Source organism: Peromyscus eremicus, chromosome 8a (assembly GCF_949786415.1).
Source record: "Peromyscus eremicus chromosome 8a, PerEre_H2_v1, whole genome shotgun sequence".
NCBI lineage: Eukaryota > Metazoa > Chordata > Mammalia > Rodentia > Cricetidae > Peromyscus > Peromyscus eremicus.
The window spans coordinates 51,827,754-51,855,251 of NC_081423.1; the positions used below are offsets into that span (position 1 = coordinate 51,827,754).

The 27,498-nt window shown below is 45.2% G+C and overlaps 1 protein-coding gene across 1 annotated transcript in view; it reads left to right on the forward strand.

Annotated features, from left to right (window-relative positions):
• The first annotated feature begins 14,345 nt into the window (after window positions 1–14,345).
• Window positions 14,346–27,498, forward strand: part of Myh10 (myosin heavy chain 10) — a 136,917-nt gene continuing 123,764 nt past the window's right edge. Inside the window, exons 1-2 of the mRNA XM_059270938.1 lie at window positions 14,346–14,508; window positions 21,962–22,337. Of these exons, the coding sequence (XP_059126921.1) occupies window positions 14,450–14,508; window positions 21,962–22,337 (435 nt within the window). The 5' untranslated portion in view covers window positions 14,346–14,449. The remainder of the gene's footprint in view (window positions 14,509–21,961; window positions 22,338–27,498) is intronic.

A 27,498-nucleotide genomic window follows, 5' to 3' on the forward strand; every position in this document is an offset into this window, starting at 1 on the left:
TTAGTGCAGAAACTTACAACTGATTAAAGTGTGGAGAGTAAGTGTCAGTGGCACGCTTAGCCATTAATAGGACATCTATATCGCACACGCCCCACAAGGCTCAGGAGCCATTGAAGAAGATGGAGCAGATAGAATATAAGAGCCAGAGGTCGGGGAGGACCAGAGCTAAACAGTGACCTCTGGGCATGATAGGAACGCTACACTCACGGACCCCTGGCACAAGATCAAGTCAGCCAAAGTTCTAGCATGGAGGGGAAAGGGGTTCGGTAGCCTCCACCCCTAACGGAGGAGCACAGTTTCTATGTCTCTCCATCCTAGGCATTCTCTTTTCCTGTATGTGTCTTATAAAAATGGGTAGTTTTCCTTTTGCAAGCACACATACCACACACCTTTCATAAATTCTATGTATACCTTTCTCTACTTGCTTCTTCTCATAGGTTGGGACTCTGAAACAGAAATTCCTTTGGAATTTTGCCACAGGCATTCTTATTTTGGGTCTGTGGTGGTTTGAAAGAAAATGGCTTCCATAGGTTCACAGGGAGTGGCATAACTAGCAGGTGTGGCCTTGCTGGAGTAGGTGTGGTGTTGTTGGAGGAGGTGTGGCTCTGGGGATGGGCTTCGAGGTCTCAGATGCTCAAGCCACACCCAGTGTGGCATTCTCTTCCTGCTGCCTGAGATCAAGATGTAGGAATGAATCTTGTTCATTCTCCAGCACCATGTCTGCCTTGCTTTCTGCCATGATGACAACGGACTAAACCTCTGAACTGTAAGCCAGCCCCAATTAAGTGTTTTCCTTTCCAAGAATTGCTGCGGTCATGGTGTCTGTTCACAGCAATAGAAACCCTAACGAAGACAGGTCTCTTCCTGACCCATGCATTTTAAGAGGCCTGCACTTAGAGATGCAAGCAATACGTTCACAAAGAGCCTACAGTTGCCTCAGGTAATTGCAGTCACCCTGTCACAGTGAGATACCTTTCTCCTAGCTCGTACTCTTCAGCCTGCATGCAGGGCAGCATTTCTCATCTCCTGCCCTTAGGCTCGGAAACAGTGGAGACTGTGTCCATTGTCATGAGTGTGTGTGTGGTTTGTGCTGCTGCCAACAATGGAGATGGGCACAGATTTGCAGTTTCGGGGAGATTTGAACAAGGAAGGTGTTCAAGGAAGAGCAGAGATGAGCAAACTACCACATCAAATCCTTCCGCTTGGCACATAGGCACAGTGTGAGGAGGCCAGATGTTAACCTTTTTGTTTTGCTATGTAGACCAGGCTGGCCTAGAACTCATAGAGATCCTGCCTCTTTTTTCCAAGCCCTGGGATTGAAAGCATTGGCAGGCACACACAGCCCAAGTTCAGCCTGGGGCGTCATTCCTCCGGAGCTATCCACCTTGGTTTTTGTTGTTGTTGGCTGTTTTGAGACAAGCTCTCTCATGGGACCCGGGGCATCACCCATCAGGCTAGGCAGCTTGTCAGTCAGCCATAGGGGTCTACTTCCTCCACTTCCCCAGCACTGAGATTACAAGTGTGTACACACAAGTGTGTGCTGCCACACCCAGCCTTTGACGTAGTTGTTGGGGAGTGAACTCAGGTGCCCACGTTTTCATGGTCAGCTCTTCAGATGAGCTGTCTTTTCAGCCCTTTCAGTAGATTCTTACAGAATAAAATATAGTTTCCTACCAATGCGGAGTGAGCCTGTTTCCCCACTGCCCTGCTAAGAGCATATTGCAAAACTTTTGGGTTTTAGCTCAAAAGTTAGAGATAGTATCTGTGTAGTTTTTTCTTTTACTTTTTTTTTTTTCCAAGACAGGGTTTCTCTGTGTAGCCCAGGCTGTCCTGGAAACTAGCTTTATAGACCAGGCTGACCTCAAACTCAGAGATCCTCCTGTCTCTGCCTCTGTTGGGATTAAAGGCATGTGCCACCACCACCCAGCTCTTTTACTATTCTTTTTTTTTAATTTTAATTAATTTATTTTTGTTTTGTATGCATTGGTGTTTTGTATACATGTATGTCTAGGTGAGGGTGACAGATCCCCTGGAACTGTAGTTACAGACAGTTATGAGCTGCCATGTGGGTGCTGGGAATTGAACCCGGGTCCTCTGGAAGAGCAGCCAGAGCTCTTAACCACTGAGCCGTCTCTCCAGTCCCATCTTCTACTATTCTTACGGTGAGAGAAATTGAGCATTTTGAGTGGGATTACAGCCCAGGACCACCTGCCCAGGGAATGACAGCCCATAATGAGCTGGGACTTCCTACATGAATTAACAATCCAGACAGCCCTCACAGACATGTCCATAGACCAACCTGATAAAGACAATCATCCAGAAAAACTGACACTCTTTTTCAGGTCGGTTAATGCTAACAAGGAAGGAGCTGAGGAAGAAGGGGAGATAAGTTATAGTAGACATAAAATAAGAGACCCGCATTGCCCACACATCTCAGTTGTATCATGAACTAAAACTTTTGAATCTGCTGACTGATAATCTAGTTTGAACATCACTAAATCAAAAATCTGAAATCCTAAATGCTCCAAAATCTGAAACTTTGGGAAGAAAGAATATGATGCCACAGGAGGAAAATTCCACTCATGACCTCATGTACGTCTGTTTGCGGTCAAAATGCAGGCATATGAAAAATATTGAATATAATTACCTTTGGGCTATGTGAATACGGTATACACGAAACATAAATGAATTTCATGCATACACTTGGATCTCATCATGTGTATGAAAATATTCTAAGATCAAAAAAAATTGAGATCCAAAACACTTCAGGCTCTAAGCATTTCCAATAAGAGATAACCCAAGCCACACTCCAATGGTTAAAATATGTCCTGTCACCCCAATTTACATGTTGAAATCCTAACTCTGATTTGATAACATTAGGAGGTAGGACAGTCCTCTGCCTGGACCCACCCTCCCCAAATCAATGCTGGTCTGGCACACAGATTTCCTGATTACGCTTCTTTGACACTTTTAACTGAGGAATTCAGCTTATTTTGGATGAAATCCCTGGAAGTCCAAGCTCCCATTTCAAACTAGGCAATGCAGCCACATTTTCCAATGAGTAACTCCCTCAAATATAACTCCTGCCAAACAATCCCATGGGTATCGGAGAGAAGTGTGCCATCATACGTGGTAAATAGTAAGCCCACTGCCTGGGGCTCGCCTCATCTGTCTGAGCTGGGGTATTTTGAAAGCTTGACCTCATTTGCAAACATGTGTCTGCACATACCTTTGGTCAGATGCAACTTTTCCGTTCCCGATTTAGCCCTTCACTTTCCTCCCCCTGAAATGAAAGATGTGACTTTGAAGAGATAGACTTTTAATAGATATTTATTCCAGGTATGTTCTGGGGGAGCTTCCCTGTCTCTAAGCTAACTTCCTGTTGACTCAGGATGAGCCAGGCTTGGGAGACAGAGCAGGAAAGTACCGGAATGATAAGGGCTGCCATTAGCGAGAGGTTACTTGTGTGGTAGACAGGGTACAGTGGTTTCCTCACGATCGCACTGTGACCTGCGGAACTAGAGAACTGAGTGGTCTGCCTGAGGCCATGAGCTATCACACGAACCCAGGCTGCCTGTCCTGTAAGTGCCTCTGTTTAACCCCTGTACCAGAACTTCTCTGCATCTTACCTGTTTTTACAGGATTAGCCACGAACCTTTCCCTCTCTGGGTGGGACCTGGAAAAAGTTTTAGGCATTTCACAACTGGCAGGCACTGAGGGAAAGAGGAGGTTTTCTGTGGTTTTTATATAGATGCTTTGGAAAAAGTGTGGGCAGCCCTTTATGTAAATCTCCCACAGACTTCTAGATCTGGCTGCCATCATTGAGACACCCTGTGTCCACTCAGCCTGGGTTAGACATAAGTTCTGTCCCTGAGTTCTTTCCTACAGTCCGTAACAGCCTGCTGAAACACGTAATCATTTTCTAGGGACTTTGAGGCACGCTGTATTTATTTTTTCAGTGCAGCTCAGTGTTCCATACATAGGAGATGCCCCATCAAAGCCGATGATGATGGCTCACAGAGAACTGTTGGATGAACAGTGGACAGGAGACTGAGGACTGAGTCCCAGCTCTTCCCTGATTTGTTTGTGACCTTGGGACGTCGCCCTCTCCGTACTTCGTTAGCGATGTGATGACTAGGGAGCATCTATGGCTTCCTCTGTGTGAAGAAGTCTGGGTTCTGTGAGTCCTACATGTTTATCTGAGGGGCAGGCTTGGGCTCTGAAGCCCCTTGAGGAAGTCTCTTTTTGGAGAGCGTTTCTATGTCTCCTGCCAGCCAGCCAACTCTCACAGATCAGGGATGGAAAAGAGTGTGAGTGGGCTCACAACCATTAGCGCTTTCATGAGAAGGAAATTAGGACATTTCCTCTCACAGGTTCACGTAAGAACAGAACAAACACCACTGTTTGCTAGTGTACACACAACAGCAGAGCTGTGAGACTTTAGGGAAATGATATCCCAGGGATACAGTGATACAGCTCAGATTGTTTTAGTTATTTTCTCATTTCTCTGACAAAACACTTCACAAGAGCAACTGGAGGGAGGAGGGGTTCGTTTTAGCTCACAGTTCTGTCACCGTCCGTCACGGCATGTCAGTGACAAGAGCTTGAGGCCGCTTGTCACATGGCATCTGTAGTTAGGAGAGAGATGGAGGCTGGTGTTCAACTTGCTTCTTCCTTTGTGTTCCAGGACCCAGCCCGTTGAATAGTGCTGCCCATGTTTAGTGTATGCCTTACCACCTCAGTCCATCAAATCCATGAACTCCCTCACAGATAACTCCCAGAGGTCGGGTAGGCAATCCATATTAGTCATCACACAGACCGAGAGCTCCAAAGAGGCAGGAAACAGAGAGGAGTCTCTCAGACTTCTGGAGCCGGCTGTTCTTTGGGTGGCTCTCCATCTGCCTGTGACCTTCTGAGGAGAAAATGAACTAACTTGATGAGAAGAGTCAGGCTTGCATTGGAATCTCCAGAATCAGAAACCAATAGAACCCTACATCTGGCTCCAGGCAGTTCATTTCAATAACAGAAGGCTGATGGACACAAGCATGACTTAGGCCCGCCTTCAAGACGGGACAGGCCCTGCCCTAAAAATGCTTATATTTTAATTTAGGGAAAATAAGAATAAACAACAACAACAAATTTAAGTTCAATAGGAATCCAAAGACATTCTGGCTGTTCCAGGAAGTCTCAGAGGTGGACTTGGAGTTGCAGCTTGAAGGGGTAGAAAGGACTTGGCTTGGTGAATTTGTGGAGGAAAAATCTTCTAATAGGAAATAGGATGAGCATAGGGGACAGGATGGCAGAAAGAAAAGAGGGTGAGGAGCCCAGGGAAAGAGGATTGCCGGAAGAAATCACCGTGTCAAAGGGCAGGTGATATGGTTTTGAGATGTGGGCTTGAGAAGCAAGAGGCAAGACTCCTCCAGATTATGGAGGACCGTGAAGAACAAAGCGAGGGATCTGTTTCCTCAGGGCTCTTATTTCCTTGTATTCTTATGTTTTTAGTTTTAATGTGTGTGTGTGTGTGTGTGTGTGTGTGTGTGTGTGTGTGTGTGTGTATGTGTGTTTGTTTTTTTGAGAGAGTGTTTCTCTGTGTAGTCCTGGCTGTCCTGGAACTCACTCTGTAGATAAGACTGGGCTCAAACTCAGAGATCTGCCTGCCTCTTCCTTCCAAGTGCTGGGATTAAAGGTGTGTACCGCCACCACCCAGCAATTTAGAAATTTTTTTATTTTATTACTTTATGTGTGTGAGTTTCTGCCTGCATATATGTATGTTCATCACTCACTTGCCTGGTGCCTACCGGGGTTAGAAGAGAGCATCAGATCCCCTAGGATTGGAGTTACAGACAGTTGTGAGCTATATAAGTGCTGGAAATCAAACTTCGGTCCCCTCCGAGAACAACAGCTCTCTTAACCTAGTAGCGACACTCCAGCCCCTCCCCCTTAAGTTCAGCCCTCCAAGTAGAAGTGGTTAGCAATAGTAAAGTAATTTGCAATTTTAGGTTATAAGGAATTTCCAATATATGCAAAAATTGAGAGATAGATGTTCCTATCATCCAGTCCCAACAGTTCATCACCAAACTCTTTGCTATACCATCTTCTGTGATATTCTGAAGTAAACCCCAGACACTATAGTCCCAGAGCTTCTGGCACGCCATACATATGCTCTGTCACTGAGCTACACCCCCAGTCTAGGCGTTACAGCCTTAAATCTGTAAATATTGCTGTGTACACCACTAAAAGAAAAAGATATTTTTGTAGAGTTAAAAATGCCATCACCACACCTTTAAAAACAATGCATACATTTTCAATAGCTAATCAGCATTTGACTTTCTAATTATCATACATGTTATTTCTAATTGGCTTCATGAATAGTTTGGTGGTCTGAACTGGGGTGTCCAAAAACATCTAGCATTGCAATTAGTTGCCCTCGATAATGAGCATTTCCAGGAACTTCTAGAATCATTCCGCTCACATCTTCTTTATGTGGTATGCATTCGTTAGCCCAGCTCTATCATTTCCATTTTCTGGTGTTACTTTTGCTCATGCCTTGATTCTTTGCAGCCTCCCATCCTTACCTGAGGACGTCCTGCTCCCCTTTCGGGCTCAGCTGCAATACCTCCTCCTCAGAGCTGAAAGGGACCTCGTCATCCACCCATCTTGTACCCATCTATTTACTCTCTCATTCATCCTGCCCGCTTCTATCCAGCAAACCTTTATTAGGAATCTACCATTTGTCAAATAGCGAGCTAGTTCTTAGGGATGCAAGCTGCCCTTGCCTGACATGAACCGACAGTCCAGCACTGTGTCTGGGAACCAGGTGTAGCCATTTTAGCACTTAAAATGTGGCCCGTCTAAATGAACACATGCTATATATATCTACTATACCGCCACTACAAAAATTGAGTTTTGGACACTTAACACGATAGGTGAAACATTCTATTAATGTTTTAAAAAATAACCTTTTACATTTGTTTTTATTTTTATGTGTATATGTGTTTTGTCTACATACATGCATGTCTGTGCCTGGCACCCTCAGAGGCCAGATGAGGACATCAGATCCTCTGAGGCTGGAGTTACAGATGTCTGCTACCATGTGGGTGTGGGGAATCAGTCACACCTGGGTCCTCTGGAAGAGCAGCAAGTGCCCTTAACCACTGAGCCATCTCTCCAGTCCCCTATTAATGTTTTTTTTTAAAAATAAACTTTACTATAAAAAACTTGCAAGCTAAATAACATCACATACTAATTAACCACACCCAAAGTCTATACATCTCAATGAACTTCTATACACTTAAAAATAGCCATTCTGAAGCTGTGGAACGTCACAAATGGACTTTGCACTTTCACTCTTGAAAATATTTTTTATGTACTTATCCACCAGTGAAAATGAAAAATCCATGGCAGCATTAGAGCTGAAAAAACCATGAATGATTTTTAGTTGGTTTTACATTGAAATGTTATAGTCTTGATGTATTTGTACTTGGTAACGTGATTAAAGTGAGTACAAATGATGTGGCTTTTCTTTTTTAGACAGAGCTACTAAAACGTTTAATTATGTCTGTGGCTCGCACTGGTGGCTCACCTTCTACGTCTGCTGAGCTGGCCTTGTGACAGGCTACAGGGATGTACACGGATGGAGGAAAGTAAGCTATCGGGATTCATCATGAGCATGTTTATGAAAGTGTAGGGCACAGGGCAGGATTGTTTTTAGTTCATGAGGCCATGAGAAAGAAGAAGGACACCAACCTAAAATGTGTCATGCATTGTGCTGGGCACTATAAATACCCTCATGTGTGATGATAGGCATTTTAATATCTTCACACTTTGCTTGGCACTTTAAATATCTCATGTAATCCTTGCAACAGCAATCTCCTCAATCTGACCTTGCCTCTGTGGCCTGCTGGCTCCTCCCGCATCTAAATCCATCGTCTCTTAGCTGCATGGTTTGCTGCAGCAGCCGTTCAGAACTCCGCTCCCAGCCTGTCTTTCACCTTCTACCCATGGCCAGATGATCCCGATAAAACATGAACTTGATTGTGTTGCTCCTCAAATTAAAATTCTCTAACGGTTCCCTATTGTCTTCTCCCATCTTATCCACTTGGCAGGGCATAAGTAAGATCCGGCCCCTGCCTCCCTCCCACCTGGGTGTTCTATCCCCCACCTGTTCTGAAAGGATGACCCCCTTCTTCATCTGGTTAACATTTACTCTTCAGTTTTTATCTTCAGTATTACTTCCTCTAAATTACTTTCCGGGGCTCTTTCTCTGGCACTCTTCTGGGTTCAGTGTCTTTATCACTTGTCCTGGGATTCTGATGTGCTTCTGTGATGTAGTACCATGATGGTTCATAGTCTTCATCAGCTTGGTGGGATCCAGCACCTAGATCAGTAACAGACATTTCTAGATGTGTCTGGGAGGTCCTTTCCAGAGAAGATTGACATGTGGATAAACCTAAGGGAAAATACCCACCTTGGGATGGATGGAATAGTCCAACAAGCGAGTGGCCCCAACGGAACAAAGATGGGGGAGTGGGGCAGTCAGTATGTACACTCTCTACTCTTCCTAATTGAGATTATCTACTCCTGCTGCATCATCCGTGGACACCAGGCTGTGCTTCTTCAGCCTCTTACTGTGGACTCACACCAGTGACTCTCCAGAGCTCTTTCAGGACATTAGCTTCAGATGGGCACTACATCAGTGGTCCTTCTTGCTCTGAAGCTTCCTTTTGCTGGATTCTCTAAGTCTCCAGAATAAAGATGGCTGTTATTGGACTAGTCAGTCTCTAATAGTGTCAGCTAATAAAATAAATTGCTCCCTTTATAATTTATATCAGTTCTGTTCTTCTAAAGAACCCTACGTGTTGTGGAATATTTGTTTAACTATGCAAAGATGTGTTGCATTTGCTCAACTATGTAAAGATGTGTTGCATTTGTTTAATTATGTAAAGATGTGTTAGCTGTTTTACCTTGCTTGCCTAAAGTACCTGACTGGTCTAATAAAAAGCTGAATGGCCAATAGCAAGGGAGGAGGTATAGTCAGAACTTCCAGGCAAGGAGAGTAAGCAGGAGGAAGAATTTAGGCACAGAAAGCAAAAGAAAGAAAAGGAGATGACAGGGAGATGACAGGGGCCAGCCAGCCAGACACAGAGGAAGCAGGAAAGTAGGACATAGAGAATGAAAGAAAGGTAAAAAGCCCTGAGGCAAAATGCAGATGAAGAGAAACAGGTTAAATTAGGTGGGCCAAGCGTAAGTTTCTGTGTCTTGATTTGGGAGCTGGTTGGTGGCCCAAAGAAAATTCCAACGATATCTAAGTAATGAGCATACTATATTGTATGCTTGCAACCATTTCAGATCAGAGGCCTTTATGGGAACCTACTTTTAAAAGCTATAAATCTCCCCAGAGGGGAAAAAGTGCACACAATAAAATCTGCATAATTTCAGAACCTTTAAAACCCTGTAGGTTTCCCTGTATGTATTCACAATATATAAATAAATAAAAAAACCTCTTCTATTACCATTGTTTGCCAATTTTTTCATATTTCCCACTAGATTACAATCTCCTTGAGGTCAGGGACCATTGTTTGTATTATTACTGTTATCTCCTCAGTACTTGACACAGGCCCTAGGCACAAAAGATAGTCCATGAGCATTTGTCATGGGTGTAGCTTGCTGTTTTAAGGTCAAGGATGATCAAGTCTGCTTTTTCTTTCTTTTTTATTTTTGAGTGTTGGGGTTGACCCAGGCTTTCATGATCCTAAGCACATTCTGAGGTCCATTCCCAGCCCCAGGTTTCATAAATCAAGGAAGATGTGACTTAACCATATTCTACAAAATTGATGGGAAATGTTAAATTAGTAAGTTTCAGGAACTTGTTCTTGTGGGTTTTCTCAGAACCCTAGAGCTTAAGGAACCTAAGGAGATTCTGGAAGTTTCTTTCTTTCTTTGTTCATTGGAGTTGTCATGGTTCTTTCTGTTTTAAAATCCTCTTTGAACACTTGCTGACCCTTTCACCTGGGTTAGGTAGTATTGGCTTTGGTAGACTGAGAAATGAATATCACAGTAGTGTGTATCTCACGTTCTGTTTCCACAAATTATGCTCATAGGATGGACTTGTCTATACTTCTTGCAGACTCTTCCCTAAACTTTCTACTACTTCACTGCCGTAACAGAAACAACTCATCTCAAAGACACCTTTCTCATATCTCTGGGATGATTTGCCATGAATCCTCTGCCCTCCCCCAGCATGTAACCAAGGGCCTGAAAACTTAAATTAATGCCTATGAAGGCTGGGATGTAGCTCAGTGGAAGAGTACTGTGGAGCAATCTTTGTGCACTGTAAATATGTACTACTCCCATTGTTAATAAAAAGCTGATTGACCAATGTCCAGGCAGGATTTGGGGGGCAGAAGAATGCTGGTAAGAAGGAGAGCAGAGTCAGAGGAGTCACCAACCAGAGGAAAAGGAAGCAAGACATACAGGAGAGGTAAAAGCCACAAGCCTCGGGGAAGCACATAGATTAATAGACATGGGTTAATTTAAGTTGTAAGAGCTAGTTAGTAATAAGCATGAGCAATTGGCCGAGCATTTATAATTAATATTAAGTCGCCCAGTGGATATTTGGGAGTGGCTGCTGGGACACAGAGAAACACTGCGTACAGAAGAGCATTTATTTAACATACTGCATACAGAAGAGCATTTATTTAACATACTCAAGGTCCTCAATTTGATCTCAACACCGAAAAGAAAACAATAACAAAACTATATAACTGGCAATAACGACCAGACAAATAAATTCAACGAGTAAATCAGGTCACCAGTAGGAGACAGCAGGGAGGGGTGGTAACAAGAGCATCCCAAGGAATATGTGCTTTGCCTAAAAATGAGCGACAGCTAAGACATCAACAAATGGCTCTTGGATTTCCAGATTTTTCAATTTTTATAGAAAAGCTGGAAATGTAGGTTTTCATGTGGTAGCTCCTTTTTCCTTATTTTAAAAAATTACTTTATTGAGGTATATTTACATACTTACATAATTCACAGTATACAACTGAATAGTTTGGGGGGTTTGTTGTTGTTGTTGTTGTTGTTGTTTTTAGCACGTTTACCAAGTTGTGCAACTGGTACCATAAGCCAGTTTTAGAACCTTTTCATTACCCGATTTGGATCTCTTATGCTCATTTACTGTTGAATCCCGCGTGTCCCTCCTGCCTGACCCCAGATGTCACCCCAGGCAAATACCGTATTACTTTCTATCTCTAGTGTTGCCTTTTATGGGCATTTCATGCAGATGGGATAGCTCAGTATGTGTTCTTGTGTCTGGCTTTTCTCAAGTGGGCATAAAGTTTTCACGGTTCATCCATGTTGCTTGCATCCGTTGTTTATGACTTTTTACTGCTGGATGGTAATCTGTTGTATGAATCTACCACTTTTGTGTATCCGCTCACGAGCTGATGCTCATTTAGGTTGTTTATATCTTCTGGCTATTATAAATGACGCTGTGTGAACATTTCTGTGTACATTTTTCTATCCACATAGGATCTCCCCCAACCTCCTACTTTTTTTTTTTTTCAAATACTTAAGGGTAGAATTGTGGGATTGTATGGTAAATTTATATGCAATTTCTTTTTTATTATGGACAAAAGCACACAACACATTTAGCTCTTAAAGAAAATGCTTATTTTCCAAAGTGGCTGCAGCATTTTACATCCCTGCCAGCAATGACCGCAGAGTTCCTGCTTCTTAGGTCCTTGCCAGCATCTGCTACCACCCTTACGTTTTCATTCCAGTCTAGTGGGTGTCATTCCATTATCCTTAACTTTCTTATTGTAGTCTTGTGGATATGAAGTGGGATCTCACTGTGGTTTCAATTTATAGCTCCCTAATGACTAACAACATTGGTTAGCTCTTAATTTTCAGATGCTGGAATTCATTTAAAAAAAAAAATAAGCTGCCTATCAGTTCTGTACACATGAAACCATACAAGCTCACATGCTCAAACTGCCCTGCGGGAATGAGTTTGGACTTCTGACCTAGTCTCAGCCAAACAATGGTCTGTGAACTTTTGCTTTTAGAAGTAAAAGCAGCCTCACCAGCTAAAATGACTACAAATAAAGACACGGGTTTCCTCACTCTTTGTAATGAACTTATACAGTATAAAAAGGCAATTTTCAATCAATTAATCCATAATGTCACATTATTTTATTCAGTGACCCATCAATTCAACATATTCGATAAATGAGTCTTTCAAGTACATATCTATATCTCCTTTTAGAGATGAGGTAATTTGTCAAAGATTAGGCTCTAGGTATAGTGACGGAGTTGTATTCAGAGCCAGGTCTGATTCTAAGTCCTATGTTTCCTTTGTGCCGGTGAGGATTGGAGTAGGGATGCCTGTCTGGGATGGATGATGGAGACTGGGGGCCTAGGGTGAAAATAAGGGAGGAGAAGGAAGCCCAGAGGCAGGTCAGGGAACTTGGGTAGAATGCTTAAGCCCTTGAGCGGTGGGCTGAAGCATGGATGGGCAGGCAGAAGGTAGATTTGGAACCTGTTACTCTTGCCATTTCCCTCCTATCCGGGCAGAGATGTGGTGCAGACATCTATGGACACCTACCTCTGATCATGCCAGATCTTGTTTGATCCCAGAAGGAAAGTGGGACCAGGCTTGATTAGTACTCGGATGGCAGATATCTGGCAGATGAAAACACGGAAGAGATGCCAGAGCTAGAAATATACTCAGGGACAGTTTGTTATGGAGTTCTTCTCATCAAGACAAATGTCTTTGTGAGTTTTAATTCTGGTGAACTTCTTGTTCCCTTCTTCTGATGGTCCATTGAGTTTGCTGTATAATTATGATTGAGCTTGTTGTAAAATTATGAAGTGTTGAAATTATGAGAAACCACAGGTCTGATGGCTTTACCTGGACTATCCATGTGGACGCCCTACATGGAATATTGCATTTAGAAATAACTTCCCTGGGCGACAAAGCTCAGGCAAAGGCCTTAGATAGTGGAGTCTTTTCTAAATGCTGACATGTTCTGTACAGCTAATTTATACTTCCTCTGCAGACTTCACAAGGATAGAACTCTTCATGTGGTGCCAAAGACACAAGACACCTAGACAGGGGGCAGCCACCCCAGCGGGCAGGTGGGGGTGGGGACCAGATGGATCAGGACAAAGGACAAAGAATTCTGACTTCCACCTGAAGGGCTCTGTATTCAGCTGCCTTGGAGCTTTCTCTGAATTCCACCAACCCTTTCTTATCACTTCCTGCCTTGTCTTCGATTTTTTCTACTTTAAAAAAAAAACAGTCTAGAAGTTTCCCAGACATTTACAAGGTATCTATAAACACACACACATATATCCAATACTAAATACTAAAATTCTTGAGGCATTATTTTTTGAAAACATTTTTTATAAGAACAAGTAATCCATTTTGCTCTTGTGATTTTTGACTTTATAATATTTATATGCATGTATAATTAAGAGTTGACTAGATTCTGCAGACACTTCATTACAATTTTGACTTCAACTTTCCAGTTTCCTTGTTTTGGAACCCCACCCCCACCTGAGGTCCTAGGCATTTTCTAAGGCACTTGAACCACTAGTTCTTCGGCTGTAAGGGATACAACACCACAGGAATCCTGTAGACCCTACCCACCTCCTCTTCTGTAGGGAACTGGAATAAATGAGTGAATGAACACATGAACTAATGAAGTCGCTTTCACGTCTTCTCTGTCAGGCCCTTTTGCTTCTTATATTTTTGGAATCTCAGTCCAGCCTAAGAGGTTGAGCAAGCAGGTCTTATCCGCTTGCAAACATCCAACTGCCGCGGGCCACGAGAAGGTGTCCAGCGGGCGCCAGGAAAAAGCATCAGTAAAAGGGTCGGGGGGGGAGGGGATTGTGTGACCCCAGGGGCCACAGTGTTCCAGGCTGACCGACTGCAGCCGGGTCAGGACAGAGCTCTTGCGCATGGGCCGAGCGGCACCCCGCCCCCACTGCAGGTGAACCGCACAGCAGCGGCTCCCACCCCCTGAAGCTCCAGGGTGACGTCAGGCCTCAGGACCGCGCTCCCGCCCCGCCCCGCCCCTGCAGGCAGCTCCGGGGGCCGGCAAGTCCTCGGTGGAAGCGGGTCCCGCTGCGGGACACCGTGGCTGCGGCAAGCCGACGGGCCGCAGAACGCTCGAATGGGTTGCCGCGGCGTCCTGACGCTACAGCGAGACGCGATCAGTGGGGGACGGGGACTTCTGCTGTGACACACCTGCCCCACGGTCCCCGCCCCACAGCCCTGGACTAGCGCAGCGCGCACGCCCCAGCAGGGTCGGCGCCCGCTGCCTCGCGGTATCGCCCGGCTCCCAGTTAGTCTCAGCTGTCCATCTCCCCCGAAGCCAGCCAATCGCCCGCCACTGCCCCGGCCGCACCTCCCGGCGTCTCTGACAGGCATGAGGATCAGCCTATGAGATTGGGAGCCTGTGGGCCTAGGTCGGGAGCGGGAGCCAATGAGCATCATTCCAGGTGGGTGGAGGGAGCCGGACTTGGGAAGGTAGCTTCGTTCGGGTTGCTAACGTCTTTCCTGGGAGATGGGCGCGCAAACCGACCAGTGGGTCTGGGGGCGGCGGTGATGGGCGTGGAGCTGGCCCAATGAGGGTGGGAGTGGGTGGGGCAGGCGCGAGCGGCAGTGCTAAAGGAGCCCGGCGGAGGCAGCGGTGGGCTTGGAACTAAGACGCTGGATCTGTGGTCGCTGCTGGGGACGTGCGCTGGCGCCACCATCTTCGGCTGAAGGTGAGAGGTGCGGTTTGCCTGGGTCCGAGTGCGGTGTCCCCGGGAGCGGGGACTGTTGGGCGACCAGGAGGAAAGGACACCCGGGCTGAGAGACCCGGCGACTCCAGAGCACAGAGACGGAGCCCTAGCGCGAGCTGGGAAAAAGCAGACTGGGCTGTGGAGAGCGGACCTTGTGGAGGTGACGGGACCCCAGTGTATGGAGATGGAGAGACCCCCTGGAGGGATAGGAAATGAGGTCCTTGAGAGTGAGACCCCTGCAGAGATGAGGGACGGGGTGTGCGTGGGGACGGTCCTTGGAGGGGATAAGGATGGAGATCTAGGGGGTGGGAATGTCGGCACCAACTCCTAGTTGCATTGGATCCCTGGAAGCGTGAGGTTGGGAGGTGAGTGCCCTAGTAGGAGGCCGGAGGCGACCGGCGTGTCTGTCCTCTTAGGAGAGGACTGAGTCCTGGGGTGTGATCTCCGTGCTCGGGGCGCGGGAAGGAAGGGCCCCTGGGTGGGTTGCATGGTGGGTTAGGCCGAGTTAGGCTTCCCCGGGCGCGGCTGAGGGGTTCTCCGAGGACTCAGAAGGCGGACCCTGGATCTGTGAGGTTTTGGGGACCGGTGGGATGAAGTGATCTGGGGAGCGTGCGGCGGACGAGGGGCTCCAGAGCTGGGCTCAGGGAAGGAGGGCGGGAGTTAAACGGCATGCCACGCTTGCTGGGGACCGTGGAGGACCGGGAGGTGGACGCCGGGCGAGGCCTGGGCCGTTGGGGGGAACGAGGCGGGAAATGTGGCCCGGGCGCGTTGTAGCGGAGCGGCCGGGGGTTGGTGGGGGGGAGGGTCAGCCCTCGCCTCTGGATGGCTTTATTGTGTAAGTGATCTGGTAGTGGCTTGCCGGAGAATCTCTCCCTGGCCTTCTGCAGTTGGGGGTCACACCCTGATCCCATAAAATCGAAGTAGAATTGGGTCGGAGGGAAGTTGAAGCTGTGGAGTCCTTGGCATTGGCGGGGCTTTGTGGGCCTGTGGTGGGCGGATGCGGCCCAGGGACCCGAGAGGCTCCCACTCAGGCCTGCCTAGGAACTGGGGCCTTAGGGAGGAGGTGGCCACTCGGCGGGTCTGACCCGAGCTGCTGAGGTTTGGGTAACGGGGTCTCTACCTACGACCGTTATCTCTTGTTTCTTGGGGCCTCTGCAGCTCTCCTCAAGATCACTGCGGTGGATGGAAGGGGGTGGGGTGGGGTGGGGTGGGGTAGGGAAAAGCAGGCGGGGTAGATCCAGACTGCGGATGGAACAAAGACTGCCGTTTTTTGCTGAATAAAATAATACTAAATATAATACTTGGGCTATGCTGAGATTTTGTTTTTGTTTTTGTTTTTTTAAACATTGAAACTAAGGATGCTTTGGATGAGGTTTAATTATTCCTGTTAGTATCTGACTCTGGAAAACTTTATAATCTAATTCATTGTTTCATCCCCTTCATCAATCTGCCTCTATTAACTATTCTTGTAGCCCCATGCTTTTGATGTGTAAGTATGCCCTGTCTGTCTCCGGTTCTGAAAAAGTGGCCATTTTATGTATCTCCTTACTTGTGCATCTTAAATTCCGTTCTTCCCATCCTTATCAGCAGAAAGCATATGGTGCAAATTGTGTGATATACCACAAGCTTTTGCAGTAAAAGGATGTGACCTGTGAGTGCTTGGCCGTGTATCTGGGCTCCTTAGGGGAATCATTACAATGAAGAGACTGGATAGAGAGTGAGATGGAGGAAAATTTGAAGGGCACCGTTGTAGGGTGAATGACCATATGCTTCAGCCTTTGATGTACGTTGTTACCACATAGGAATTAAAACCCCTAGTTTAAGATCCAGGTTTTGGAAGTATTTTATTAATTGGTGCAGGGCTTCATAGCAGTCTTACCTTTTGTGTCTGTGGTTGTTTGGTTAAGTAGAATTTTGATAAATTAAGAGATGCGTGCAGCCGTGTTAACACCAGGGACCTCAGTAGTAGACAGCGTTACACAGATTGGGGCAGTTCTCATTTGGTTCATCTGTTCCAGAAGCATCTTCTAGGATGGCTAACTGGCATTATTTTATCTGTTCTTCTGTATTCAGTCTGATCATAAAATTGAATTGTTTTCCTTGTGTTGGGAGGCAGCTGAGAATTTTGCTGGGTGGCATTTCATTGGACGTCAGAAATGAGCTGGGTGGATGCCCCAGGGGTGGTTGTCTACAACCAATGCAAGGAATGGGAACTTTGCCTCTGTAGGAGGCAACTTTATATATACACTGATAAATGATTTAATTATAATTAGACACATATAGTTACTTCAGATGACAGATACACCTCCAAATTCTCTCCATGCCTATCTACTACAGAGGTTCCTTTTTATTCTCCTTTTTTCTTAAATGTAAGGTATTTTCCTTCAAAATATAAAGTCTGTGCCAGGTTGTGCTAATGTGTTCATTGACAGAACCTATAATCTTTACCCCATTATTGGTAAACAGGATTTTTTAATTTGGTAACAAGTAATATGGATGCTACATATCCTTGAAAGTTTCTTCCCTGGTCACTCACTTTGATCATTGTAGCCTGGTCTCAGGGCTTAAGACTTCCTCTGCTACTTGTGACCTCTGCTATGTGACCTTGGGCCTGTTACTTGTCTATTCTCGGAATTCTTTGGATTCTTCATTTGTGAAATGGAGTTATTAATGGAAGCTACCTTGTACCCCTCTTGTGAGGATTAAGGCCTTGATATGTGTAACTCTTTAGAATAGTGCCTGGATGTAATTAGGGATGCATAACAAGATTGTTTTAAAAATTGTGGTATTAGCCTTTCAGCAAGGCAAAATATTTGCAAGTGGTACATGTTAAATGCCAGTTTAAAATCAGATCTAATACCAAATGTGCAACGGAGTGAAAAAATACAGTATACTTGGCAAGCACAAGTGAAGAGTTCAGCTCACTGAAACATCTTTGCTGGCCTCACAGACTATGAACTAAACAGCCCCAGGAGCACCTCCTACCTGCCTCGTAAGCCTCCTGGTGCCAGGCTAGGTAGGTCGAGGAGACTGCCAGCAGAGCAGTGAGGAGGCGAAGGAGAAGGAAGGATTAAATTGCTAGACTGACCTGAAAAGAAAGTGTGAAAGGGTAGCATTTGGGTCAGGAGGGAAGGGTTTGGTTGGGGGAAGTTGACGTGAAATTTAAAGATGGGGACCATTTATGTAAAGTAGATCAGGATTCTCTGTCATGTACCAGGGACCAGGCTAACTGACCAATACCACACAGCAAGGGACAGGTAACCATCCCCATGAGGTTTAGTTGTAGAAAAAAATCTGAAAGTGTTAAAAATAAAAATAATTTGTAATCTACTGCTCAACTGAAGACCCAAAGAATTGACTTCATTTAAAAATAAATGAAGTTGGGCATGGTGGTACACACCTGTGATCCCAGAGGTGGAAACAGAAACTTTAGGAGTTCAAACCCAGCCTCATCTACACACGGATTTCTAAGACAGCTGCCTGGGCCTCAATAAACGGAAAGTGTGTGTGTTATCTTCCCCAGAAAACTAGAAGCATGTGGTGATGGCAATTTCATAATCCACTAGGGGTTTTTACATTAAAATAACATTTCTGCGTCTTAAACATGTACCAATAAAATTTAAATGTCCCCATTTGATAAAGCAACAAAAAATTTCACAATTTACATTTTCTAGACCTGCTATAGAAATGACTTAAGTTATTCCAATTTATAGCTGCCTATCAAATTTAAGATGGTTTCTATACCCACGGAAAATTAATGTATGTAGACTTACAGACAACAGGAGGCATTCCAAAGTGCTGTATATACAGTCTAACCAACTAAGAATAAGGTAAACTCATCTTGTTACAATTGAATTTTTCCACTTTTAATAGTCAGCACTTCCAAAATGTGGAGTGTGTGGCTTATTATTTCCCTCAAATTCTTCTGAGGTGATCCGCACAGTTTTTACCACTGTGCAGTCAAAACTGGAAAGACATGTTAATAACCTGCTAAGCACAGTCCTCACCATACTTCTGATTGTATGTGTGCCCACAAATATTTTCTGTATTGCCCTCTCTCTTGTATTTGCCTAAGAAGCAAATGTAGGTTTAAGTTATAAAATAGGATAGCAACTGTGTTTGTAGTCGAGAGAGAGAACTGTGGAAGAGTGGTGGTCCAGGACCCATAGCATCTTCATCAGCTGATAGAGATGCAGAGTTTGGGCTGGAGAGATGGCTTACCAGTTAAGAGCACTTGTTTTTTGCAGAGGACTGGGGTTCCAATTCCTAGCACCCACATGGTAGCTCACAACCATCTATAACTCTAGTTTCAGGGGATCTGACACCCTCTTCTGGCCTCCATGGGTGCCAAGCTTGCATGTAGTACACATACATACATGCAGGCAAAATACTCATATATATAAAATAAATTCTTTTTTTTTTTTTTTTAAGAGATGGGGGAGCCAGGTGTAGTGACACCATGCCTTTAATCCCAGCACTCGGGAGGCAGAGGCAGGTGGATCTCTGTGAGTTTGAGGCCAGCCTGGTCTACAGAGTGAGTTCCAGGATACTCAGGACTACATAGTGAGACCCTGTCTCAAAAACAACAACAAAAACAAAAAAAAGATTAGAGGAAAGGTGGGGGAGGGATATAGAAATTAAGCTTCATCCCAGACTTAGTGAATAAGGAACTCTGGGGATGGGGTCCGCAGTCTGTATGTTAATAAGCCTTCCTTGTGCTGCCAATGCATGCCCCAGTGTGAGACCGCTGCTCCAGAGCATAGGCGTTTACAGTGCATTACATGGAACAGCTATTTTCTGAAGGATCATGACTGTTTGACTGGAATAGACTCTTCTTAGGGCTTAGAGAGCGGTGCCTGCTGTCAGCAGTTAGCTACAACCTTTCAGGGTGTAGCTAGCCCTTTGAGAATTTGAAGAAAGCTGTGGGTGGTCTCCTTAGGATAATGCACAAATGTACACATGAAGTGTCCTGAATGGTTTATACTATTTCAGGGAGTTCATAGAGCTTGAGGTTTATTTATAGACTCAAGGTAAATGACCTATTTACAACTTTGGATGACTTTATGATTTTTTTTCCGTACAACCTACAAAGGATGGCTTATATTGATCCTCTCACCTACCAAGAGTCCCCAGTATTTCTGCTGTGCTGGGGTAAGGGGAGAAGCTGAAGAAATTTGATAGAGTAAAAGTCAGTGCTTGGTTTCTTGGGTTGATTTGGATGAAGTTTTAGAAACTTCCTATGAATTTTGGAATAACTTGGACATTGGAGTAGTAGCAAGAAATGTTTGATATGGTATTAGATTCTACGAAGACGCTGTCAGGAAGAACGACAAGTGACATCAGGAAGGTGTGTGATGTCCTTTGGTCCAGAAGACTAATTGCCCAAGTATGGGAGAGGTGCCTCACTCTGACATGCCTAGAGATTTGCTTAGCTTCTTATATTCCAATAGTCAGTGAGCACTAAATAAACCAATTCTATTTTGAGCTCTGACTGTTGTAACAGTCACAGAACAGACATTTCCTCAATATGGCTTAAGCTACTAATGATTCTTTTCTTCTGTACTGGTTAGATCATTTCTGTAATATTAGGTTTGCTTCAGGGCCACACACTGTTAATGGAAGACATGGTGTTGTGTTATAAAACTTTTTCTCGGGAGATGCAACACACACCTCTATTCACCCCAGACAGGGAGGCCATGACAGACCAAAGTACAGATACCACCCAAGTTCAACTTGGTGAACTAATGAGTTTTATTGGGGTTACTTACAGGACTGGGTGAGAGGTTACAGGAGCAGAAATAACTCAAAGACAGCTGCATCCCCAAAGCCCACCCCAGCACAGGTGACAGCTCACAGAGCTGGGAACCTGGAGCACACCACACAGCCTGCAGGCAGCTCAACAGGTTGGAGAGCCCTTCCTTCCCAGGTGCTTTCCTCAGTTGGTGTAAGCCTCTTTCAGGCAGCTTGACTGGTTTCTGCTTCTTCCAGGCAGCTGGTCTGGCCTCAGTGTCTTCTTAGCCCCTCAGTTTGTGGGAGAGTCTTCTTTATAGCTTAGCTCTGCTGCATCTGGGGGGTGGGGAGACACAGGACACACACGGACACACACACACACACACACACACACACACGGCGGAGAGACACAGGACACACACACACACACACACACACACACACACACACACACACACACACACGGACAGATGGGACGACTCTTGGCTTTTATTACTTACTCTAGCAGGGAGGGGCCTAGTGAATCTGGTCAGTTTCAGGGATTTCCTGAAGCTATTTTGAGTTATTTACCTTCCTGCTTAAGGAGCTTCCTGCAGGATGGAATGTTTTAATCCCAGAGGAAACTGTTAGTCAACACATAGACACTCAGGTGAGAGGTGAGGATGGCAGAAGGTGGAGTGGGAGCAGTTGTGGGTACAGATGGAGACCTGAATAGGTGCCACCACATACTTGAAAGGCTGGGTGGAAGCCAAGGTGTAATTGTCTTCTGTGGTTCCCTTGTGACAGACTAAAGGGCCATAGGGAAGCTATAGGGGATCGCCTTGAGTCTTATCTGAAGGTGAACTGGAAGGCATAATTTAGCTCTTCATTCATTCATACAGTCTCACTGCGTGTGTCTGTCTCTCTCTTCCCCACTTCTGTACTCTGGGGATGGAACCGAGGGCCATGTGCATGCCAGTCAAATGTTCCACCACTGAGCTACACTCTGGACCTGCTTCCTTACTCTCTGGCAATCGTATGTGTTTTTGTAGCTCTGGCCTGTGGTCACAATAATTCCAGTACCACTCCGGGGCCTTTCGTTATGTATCTCTTTTCTCTTTCGCCTTTCCCCTCATAACTCTGCTTCATTTGTGGTGAGGGTGAAGGAGGAGATAGAGAGGGAAAACGGTCCCTCCGAAGCTTGGATGTTTACGTCTGCATTTGGTAACTGAGGGCAGATCTTGAATGGCCATGAGACAGCCAGAGTCATGATTAGTGGTTACCCCTGAAGTTTACCTTGGAAGATGGAGTAGTGTGGCTGTGGGGATGGACTGGATGCTCGGCTCTTTAACTGTGTGTTTCATGTTTATCCGAGGCTTTTGCTTTCTGTTTCTTAGAAAGTCAAACTTGTAAATTATTTTATATTTCATAAGCATCTAATTTTGCCCTTCTCTTCTAGAGGCAATTACTTTTGGATCCTTCTGTTTACAATGGCCCAGAGAACTGGACTGGAGGATCCGGAGAGGTATCTCTTTGTGGACAGGGCTGTCATCTACAACCCTGCCACTCAAGCTGATTGGACAGCTAAAAAGCTGGTGTGGATCCCATCAGAACGCCATGGTTTTGAGGCAGCTAGTATCAAAGAAGAGCGGGGCGATGAAGTCATGGTGGAGCTGGCAGAGAATGGCAAGAAAGCAATGGTCAACAAAGATGACATTCAGAAGATGAACCCACCCAAGTTCTCCAAGGTGGAGGATATGGCAGAGTTGACGTGCTTGAATGAGGCTTCTGTTTTACATAATCTGAAGGACCGCTACTATTCAGGACTTATTTACGTGAGTATTTCTTGTTAATAACCTGGGGAGGGTTACCTGGGAAGTTATGTAATTTACATTCTACACATTGCTTGAGTAGAGAGTCCCACACCCTTTTGACGTTATATTTCTGTTAAAGATGGGAAGTTTTTTTGCTCGAACAGTTCCTGATTTTCTTCAGATTTCAACAGTGCTAGGTTTAAGTGATTCCGTCTGTGATTAGATATGATGAAATGGTGTTTGAAGACTTTTAAAGGGTGCTTTGGAGGAAGACATGTGAGGGAACATGTGGCCAAAAGGCCAGGGAATTTCATAATTGAGAGTTCATTTCCAGGAGAACCCAGAGGGCTCAGAGGCTTGGGTGGAGAGCAAGAACAGCTTCACTTGGATGAAGGGAAGCAGGAAGGGTGAATGCTGAGGCTTTTAAGAAGAAGCAGTTGGGGATGAGATTGAGGCTGTGGTTGCCCTGTGGTGGCATTTATGTTGCAGTCACTGATCATGTCTTTGTATAGAAGTTGCTGAAAATAATTCAGGGTAAGGCAGAGGAAGAATGTTAAATACTGCAAAGAATCTAGAATGGGTTGGAAGTCATGGTTCTTGCCTGTTATTCCAGCACCTGGGGGGACGGGGCAGGAGGATTTCCATGAGTTAGAGGCCAGGCTTGGCTAAAGAGTAAGACCTGTTTCAGAACGTAGCAAGGGCTAGAGCGATGATTCAAGGGTAAAGAGCACTGGCTGCTCTTCCAGAGGACCAGGTTTAATTGTCAGCACCCACATGGCGGTTCACAACCAGCTGTATGTGACTTCAGTTTCAGGGGATCTGATGCCCTCTGATGGTCTCCCTGGGCACCAGACATCCAAGCGGTACACAGTCATACATGGAGGCAAAACACCTGTACACATACAATAAAAAATTGAAAAAATACTAACCAAACAAATCTAAAATGACAAAATAGGTTTGAGGAAATGACAGGCAGGTGACTAACTGAAAGTGGAATGATGGCGGGGATGAGACTGAAACCAATTTAAAAGGAAGAGACACAGAAAAGTTGACAGAATAATGGCCTGAAATGGGAAAAAGGTGGTTGAATTTTATACCAAAAATATGCTCTACTTGAAGCTCACAAGTAATTCAAAACTCAGTCAGTTGGAAAAAGTGTTCCCAAGGAACCAGTGCATTTAAGTACTATTACCAAGCACATACTGTCATCTGGGGGCAACTCAGTGCCCTGTATTTGTGAGATGTCCCTCTATGGAAATGAACAGGGTTATAAAGTAGGCTAGAAGCAGAATGGGTGCCCCAGTGGGTCAGTGAAGGGCTCTTTGGCAAGGCAGCATTTGGAATGGAGTCTAGCTGCTAAGGGGAACCAGCAGAGGAAAGGCTGAAAAATGAGCAGTTTTTGAGCCCCCTCCATCTCCTCCTCCTTTTCCTCTGTGAGGTAGGATATAGAAAGAGAGGAAGAGGCAGCCTGCAGGGCTAGGAGCGCAGACAGCCTTGGAGAAGAGGAGGGGCCAAGGAAAAGAGAACAACCCAGGAATAGTGGTGAGAATCCAGCAGAGATGGAGGAACAGTGGCTTTTCCTGACTGTGGGATTTAGCTGTAGGCCTGTGAGGACTGGGCAACCTCGTATCTGTATTACTAGCCCACTGAGAGTGCAGCTTGGTGACCATCTTAGAGTCAGGCTGAGGAGGAATTAAGGTCTGGGTCAAAGGGCCAGAGATTGTCTTACTGTTCTATTGCTGTGAGAACTCTTATAACAGAAAGCAGTCAGTTGGGAGCTTGCTTATAGTTTTAGAGAGTTGGTCCATGATCATGGTGGGAAGCAGAGGCATGACGCTGGATATAGGTGTGGGCTTTTGAAACCTCCAACAAGGCCACACCTTCTAACCCTTCCCAAACTGTTCCACTCCTTGGTGACTAAACATTCAAGTATATGAACATATGGGGCCATTCTCATTCAAACCACAATTATCAAGGACTGTGGTTTTAATGCCACTAAAGGACAGAGTTCATGAGACTGAAGGTGTCTTAGGATGTTGCCGTCAGATGCTTTGTGGTCTCTGGAGATTTGAGAGCACATCGGTTTAAGACTGAAGCCTGTTGCAGTGACTCAGGCAGAACTGGAAAGGTGAAAAACACAACCAAGAAGTACTGGAGGGCCTGGGAAGATAGCTTCTAACATAAAGTACTGCTCACGTAAGCATGAGGACCCAAGTTTGATTCCAGAACCCACAGAAAAGCTCAGGACAGTGGCACAAGCTCCTAGTCCCAGCTCTGGGGAGGTGGAGACAGGATCTCTAGGGCTTGCTGGCTACCCTTCCAAGCCTAATTGGTGTGCCGTAAGTCTCAGTGAAAGATCCTGTTTCAAAAATAAGTACAGCTGGGCGGTGGCGGCGCACGCACGTCTTTAATCCCAGCACTGTGGGGGTCGGGTGAGGGGCCAGAGACAGGAGGCTGTCTGTGAGTTTGAGGCCAGCCTGGTCTACAAAGTGAGTTCCAGGACAGTCAGCTACACAGAGAAACGCTGTCTTGAAAAACAAAAACAATAACAACAAAAATATGTAGTACTGTCCTGAGGAACAGCACCTGAGGCTGACCTATAACCTGTGCATGCACGTGTGTGTGTGTGTGTGTGTGTGTGTGTGTGTGTGTGTGTGTGTGTGTGTGAGGCTGTAGGAGGCTTTACCTTAATTCCATCAGTGGATACTGTAGATAGCTGCAAGGAGGAGATGGAAAGATATTGCCTAGGTACAAGGGAAAGAATAAGAGAAAGAAAGAGCTGCGGAGGCGACTTCAGTGGATAAATTGCTTGATGTGTCCTCAGCACTCACATGAATAGTCCATGCCTGGCTCAGCATTCCAAGGCAGAGCCAGGGGGATGGGGAGGGGGCGGCTTGCCAGCCAGCCAGTCTAGCCAATCAGTGAGCAGGTTCCATGAGAAACCCTGCCTCAAAAAATTGAGCACGTTGTGTTGTACGTACATATGTGCAGGCAAAGCGTTCATACATATAAATAAATAAATCTAAAAAATAAAATGAAAATTGAGAACAATAGAGGCGGATACCCGATGTCAACCTCTGTTCTTCACACATGCACACAAGTGCATATACAGGCATGAAAATTTGTACACATTCCTCATGATAATTCAGAGTCTTTGCCGCTATTTTGTGTGTATATTTTTTTTCCCTCCAACCTGATTTGGGGACAATCTAAGTGAATTTCTGAGTTTCTTTTCAAGTCATGGCTTCTAGGTCTGTACAAAAGGACAATTTGAGTTTTTTTTCTCAAAGTATTAAGTTCACAGCAGGGGTTAGGGAGGATGGAGGATGTTTTTGGAGCAGTTGGCAGTAGGGTTGGGAGAGCTGCTGCCTCTGACTTCCTCTGCTTGTTCGGAACTAACTGGGTAGTTGAAACTGTCAGCTGAGGTACCACGGCAGAGACAGATGGTCTGCGCTTTGGCCATGTTGTGTGGGTTAGATAAAACAGCTTCCTTCGGACAGGCTTGGCTGCGGGTGGATTTTTCTTTTCTTTGGACTTCTCCCTGATAGCCAAATTCTCAGTTCACTAACTGAGAATTTCCATCTTCCCTCCTACAAAATTCACTTAAAACTGTAAAGATCTCTTCAGTACTGCTTCAGCTCACCTCACAGATTTGAGACATCGTGTTTTGTTACTCAGTTTTAGTGTTTTCTAATTTCTGTTGACTTCTGCAGTCTTTGGAACATTAAAGGTGAGGTTTTAACATTTGCAAAGTTTTTTTTTCCCCCTTTCGTTTTGTTTGTTATGTTTCTGGTAATTTTGAGGCGGGATCTCCTTATGTGGCCCTTTGCTGGTCTGGAGCTTGTTGTATAGATCAGGGTGGTCTCAAATTCGCAGCCATTCTCCTGCCTCTGCTTCCTCAGTGCTTGGACTACAGGCTGGGTTTTGGTGGTTGTTGTTTTGTTTTTCCTGTTATTTATTTGTGTGAGTGTTATATGTACATGTTCGTGTGTGCACATGCGTGTGTGTGACGAAAGGCTGGAGGTCAACATCAGGTCTCTTTCTCAATCACTGTTTGCCTTATTTTAAAAAACATTTATTTTTATTTTATATGTGCGAGAGTTTTGTTTGCATGTATGTACATGTGCTGTGTGCATGCCTGCCTACCTGCCTGTGGAGGCCAGAAGAGAGTTGGAATTGCAGGTAACTGTGAGCAGCTGTGTGGGTGCTGGGAACTGATCCAGGTCCTCTGTAAGAGCAGTAAGTGCTCTTAACCACTGAACCATCTTTCCAGCCCCCATTTACCTTATTTTTTGAGAAATGGTCTCTCACTAAACCTGGAGCTCATCAATTTGGCCAGACTGGCTGGTCAGTGACCTCCAGGGCTTTATCTACCTGTCTCCAGCGCTGGGATTGGAGAAGCATCCTTCTATGCCTAACTTTCTTTATGAGAGTGTTGGGGCTCCAGACTTATACTTTGAAGGCAAGCACTTTCTGACCTGTCCTCTCAGCCCCAGTTTCTTGGCTTTTGAAGGCATGGTTTTTTGTTGACCAGGATAGCCTCAAACTCACTTTGTAACAAAAGCAAGTCTAGACCTCCTGTTCCTCCTGCTCCAGCTCCCAGGTCCTGGGATTCCAGGCATGTCCCACCATGCTTAGTTTCCAGTGTGAGTCTTAGTTATCTTTTTACTATTAGTTTTAAAAGTAATCATAAAACAAAGATAATGTTCATATATCAATCTATATTTTTGTAATTTGTCTATTTATTTGTTTGTTTGTTTGTTTAGAGACAGGGTCTTACCATGTAGCCCTGTCTGTCCTGGAACTCACTATGTAGACCAGGCTGGCCCCAAACTCAGAGAGTTCCCTGCCTCTGCCTCCGGAGTGCTGGGGTTAAAGGCGTGCGCCACCATGACTGGCTAGATCCTTATTTTTATTGAAGACCTCAGTTCAGCATCCAAAACCCACATAAAGAAGCCAGGTGTGGTGGCACATATAGATCCCTGGGGCTTGCTAACCAACCAGCCTGAGTCCTAGGCCAGTGAGAGACCCGACCTCAAATAAACAAACAAATAAATAAAAGAATGAATGAAGGCAGTGAGAGACATAGTCTTAAAAATTAATTGAATGAATGAATGAATGAATGAATGAATAGGTAAACAAACCATGTAGATAGTGGCTGAGGAACAAGGCCGGAGCTTGT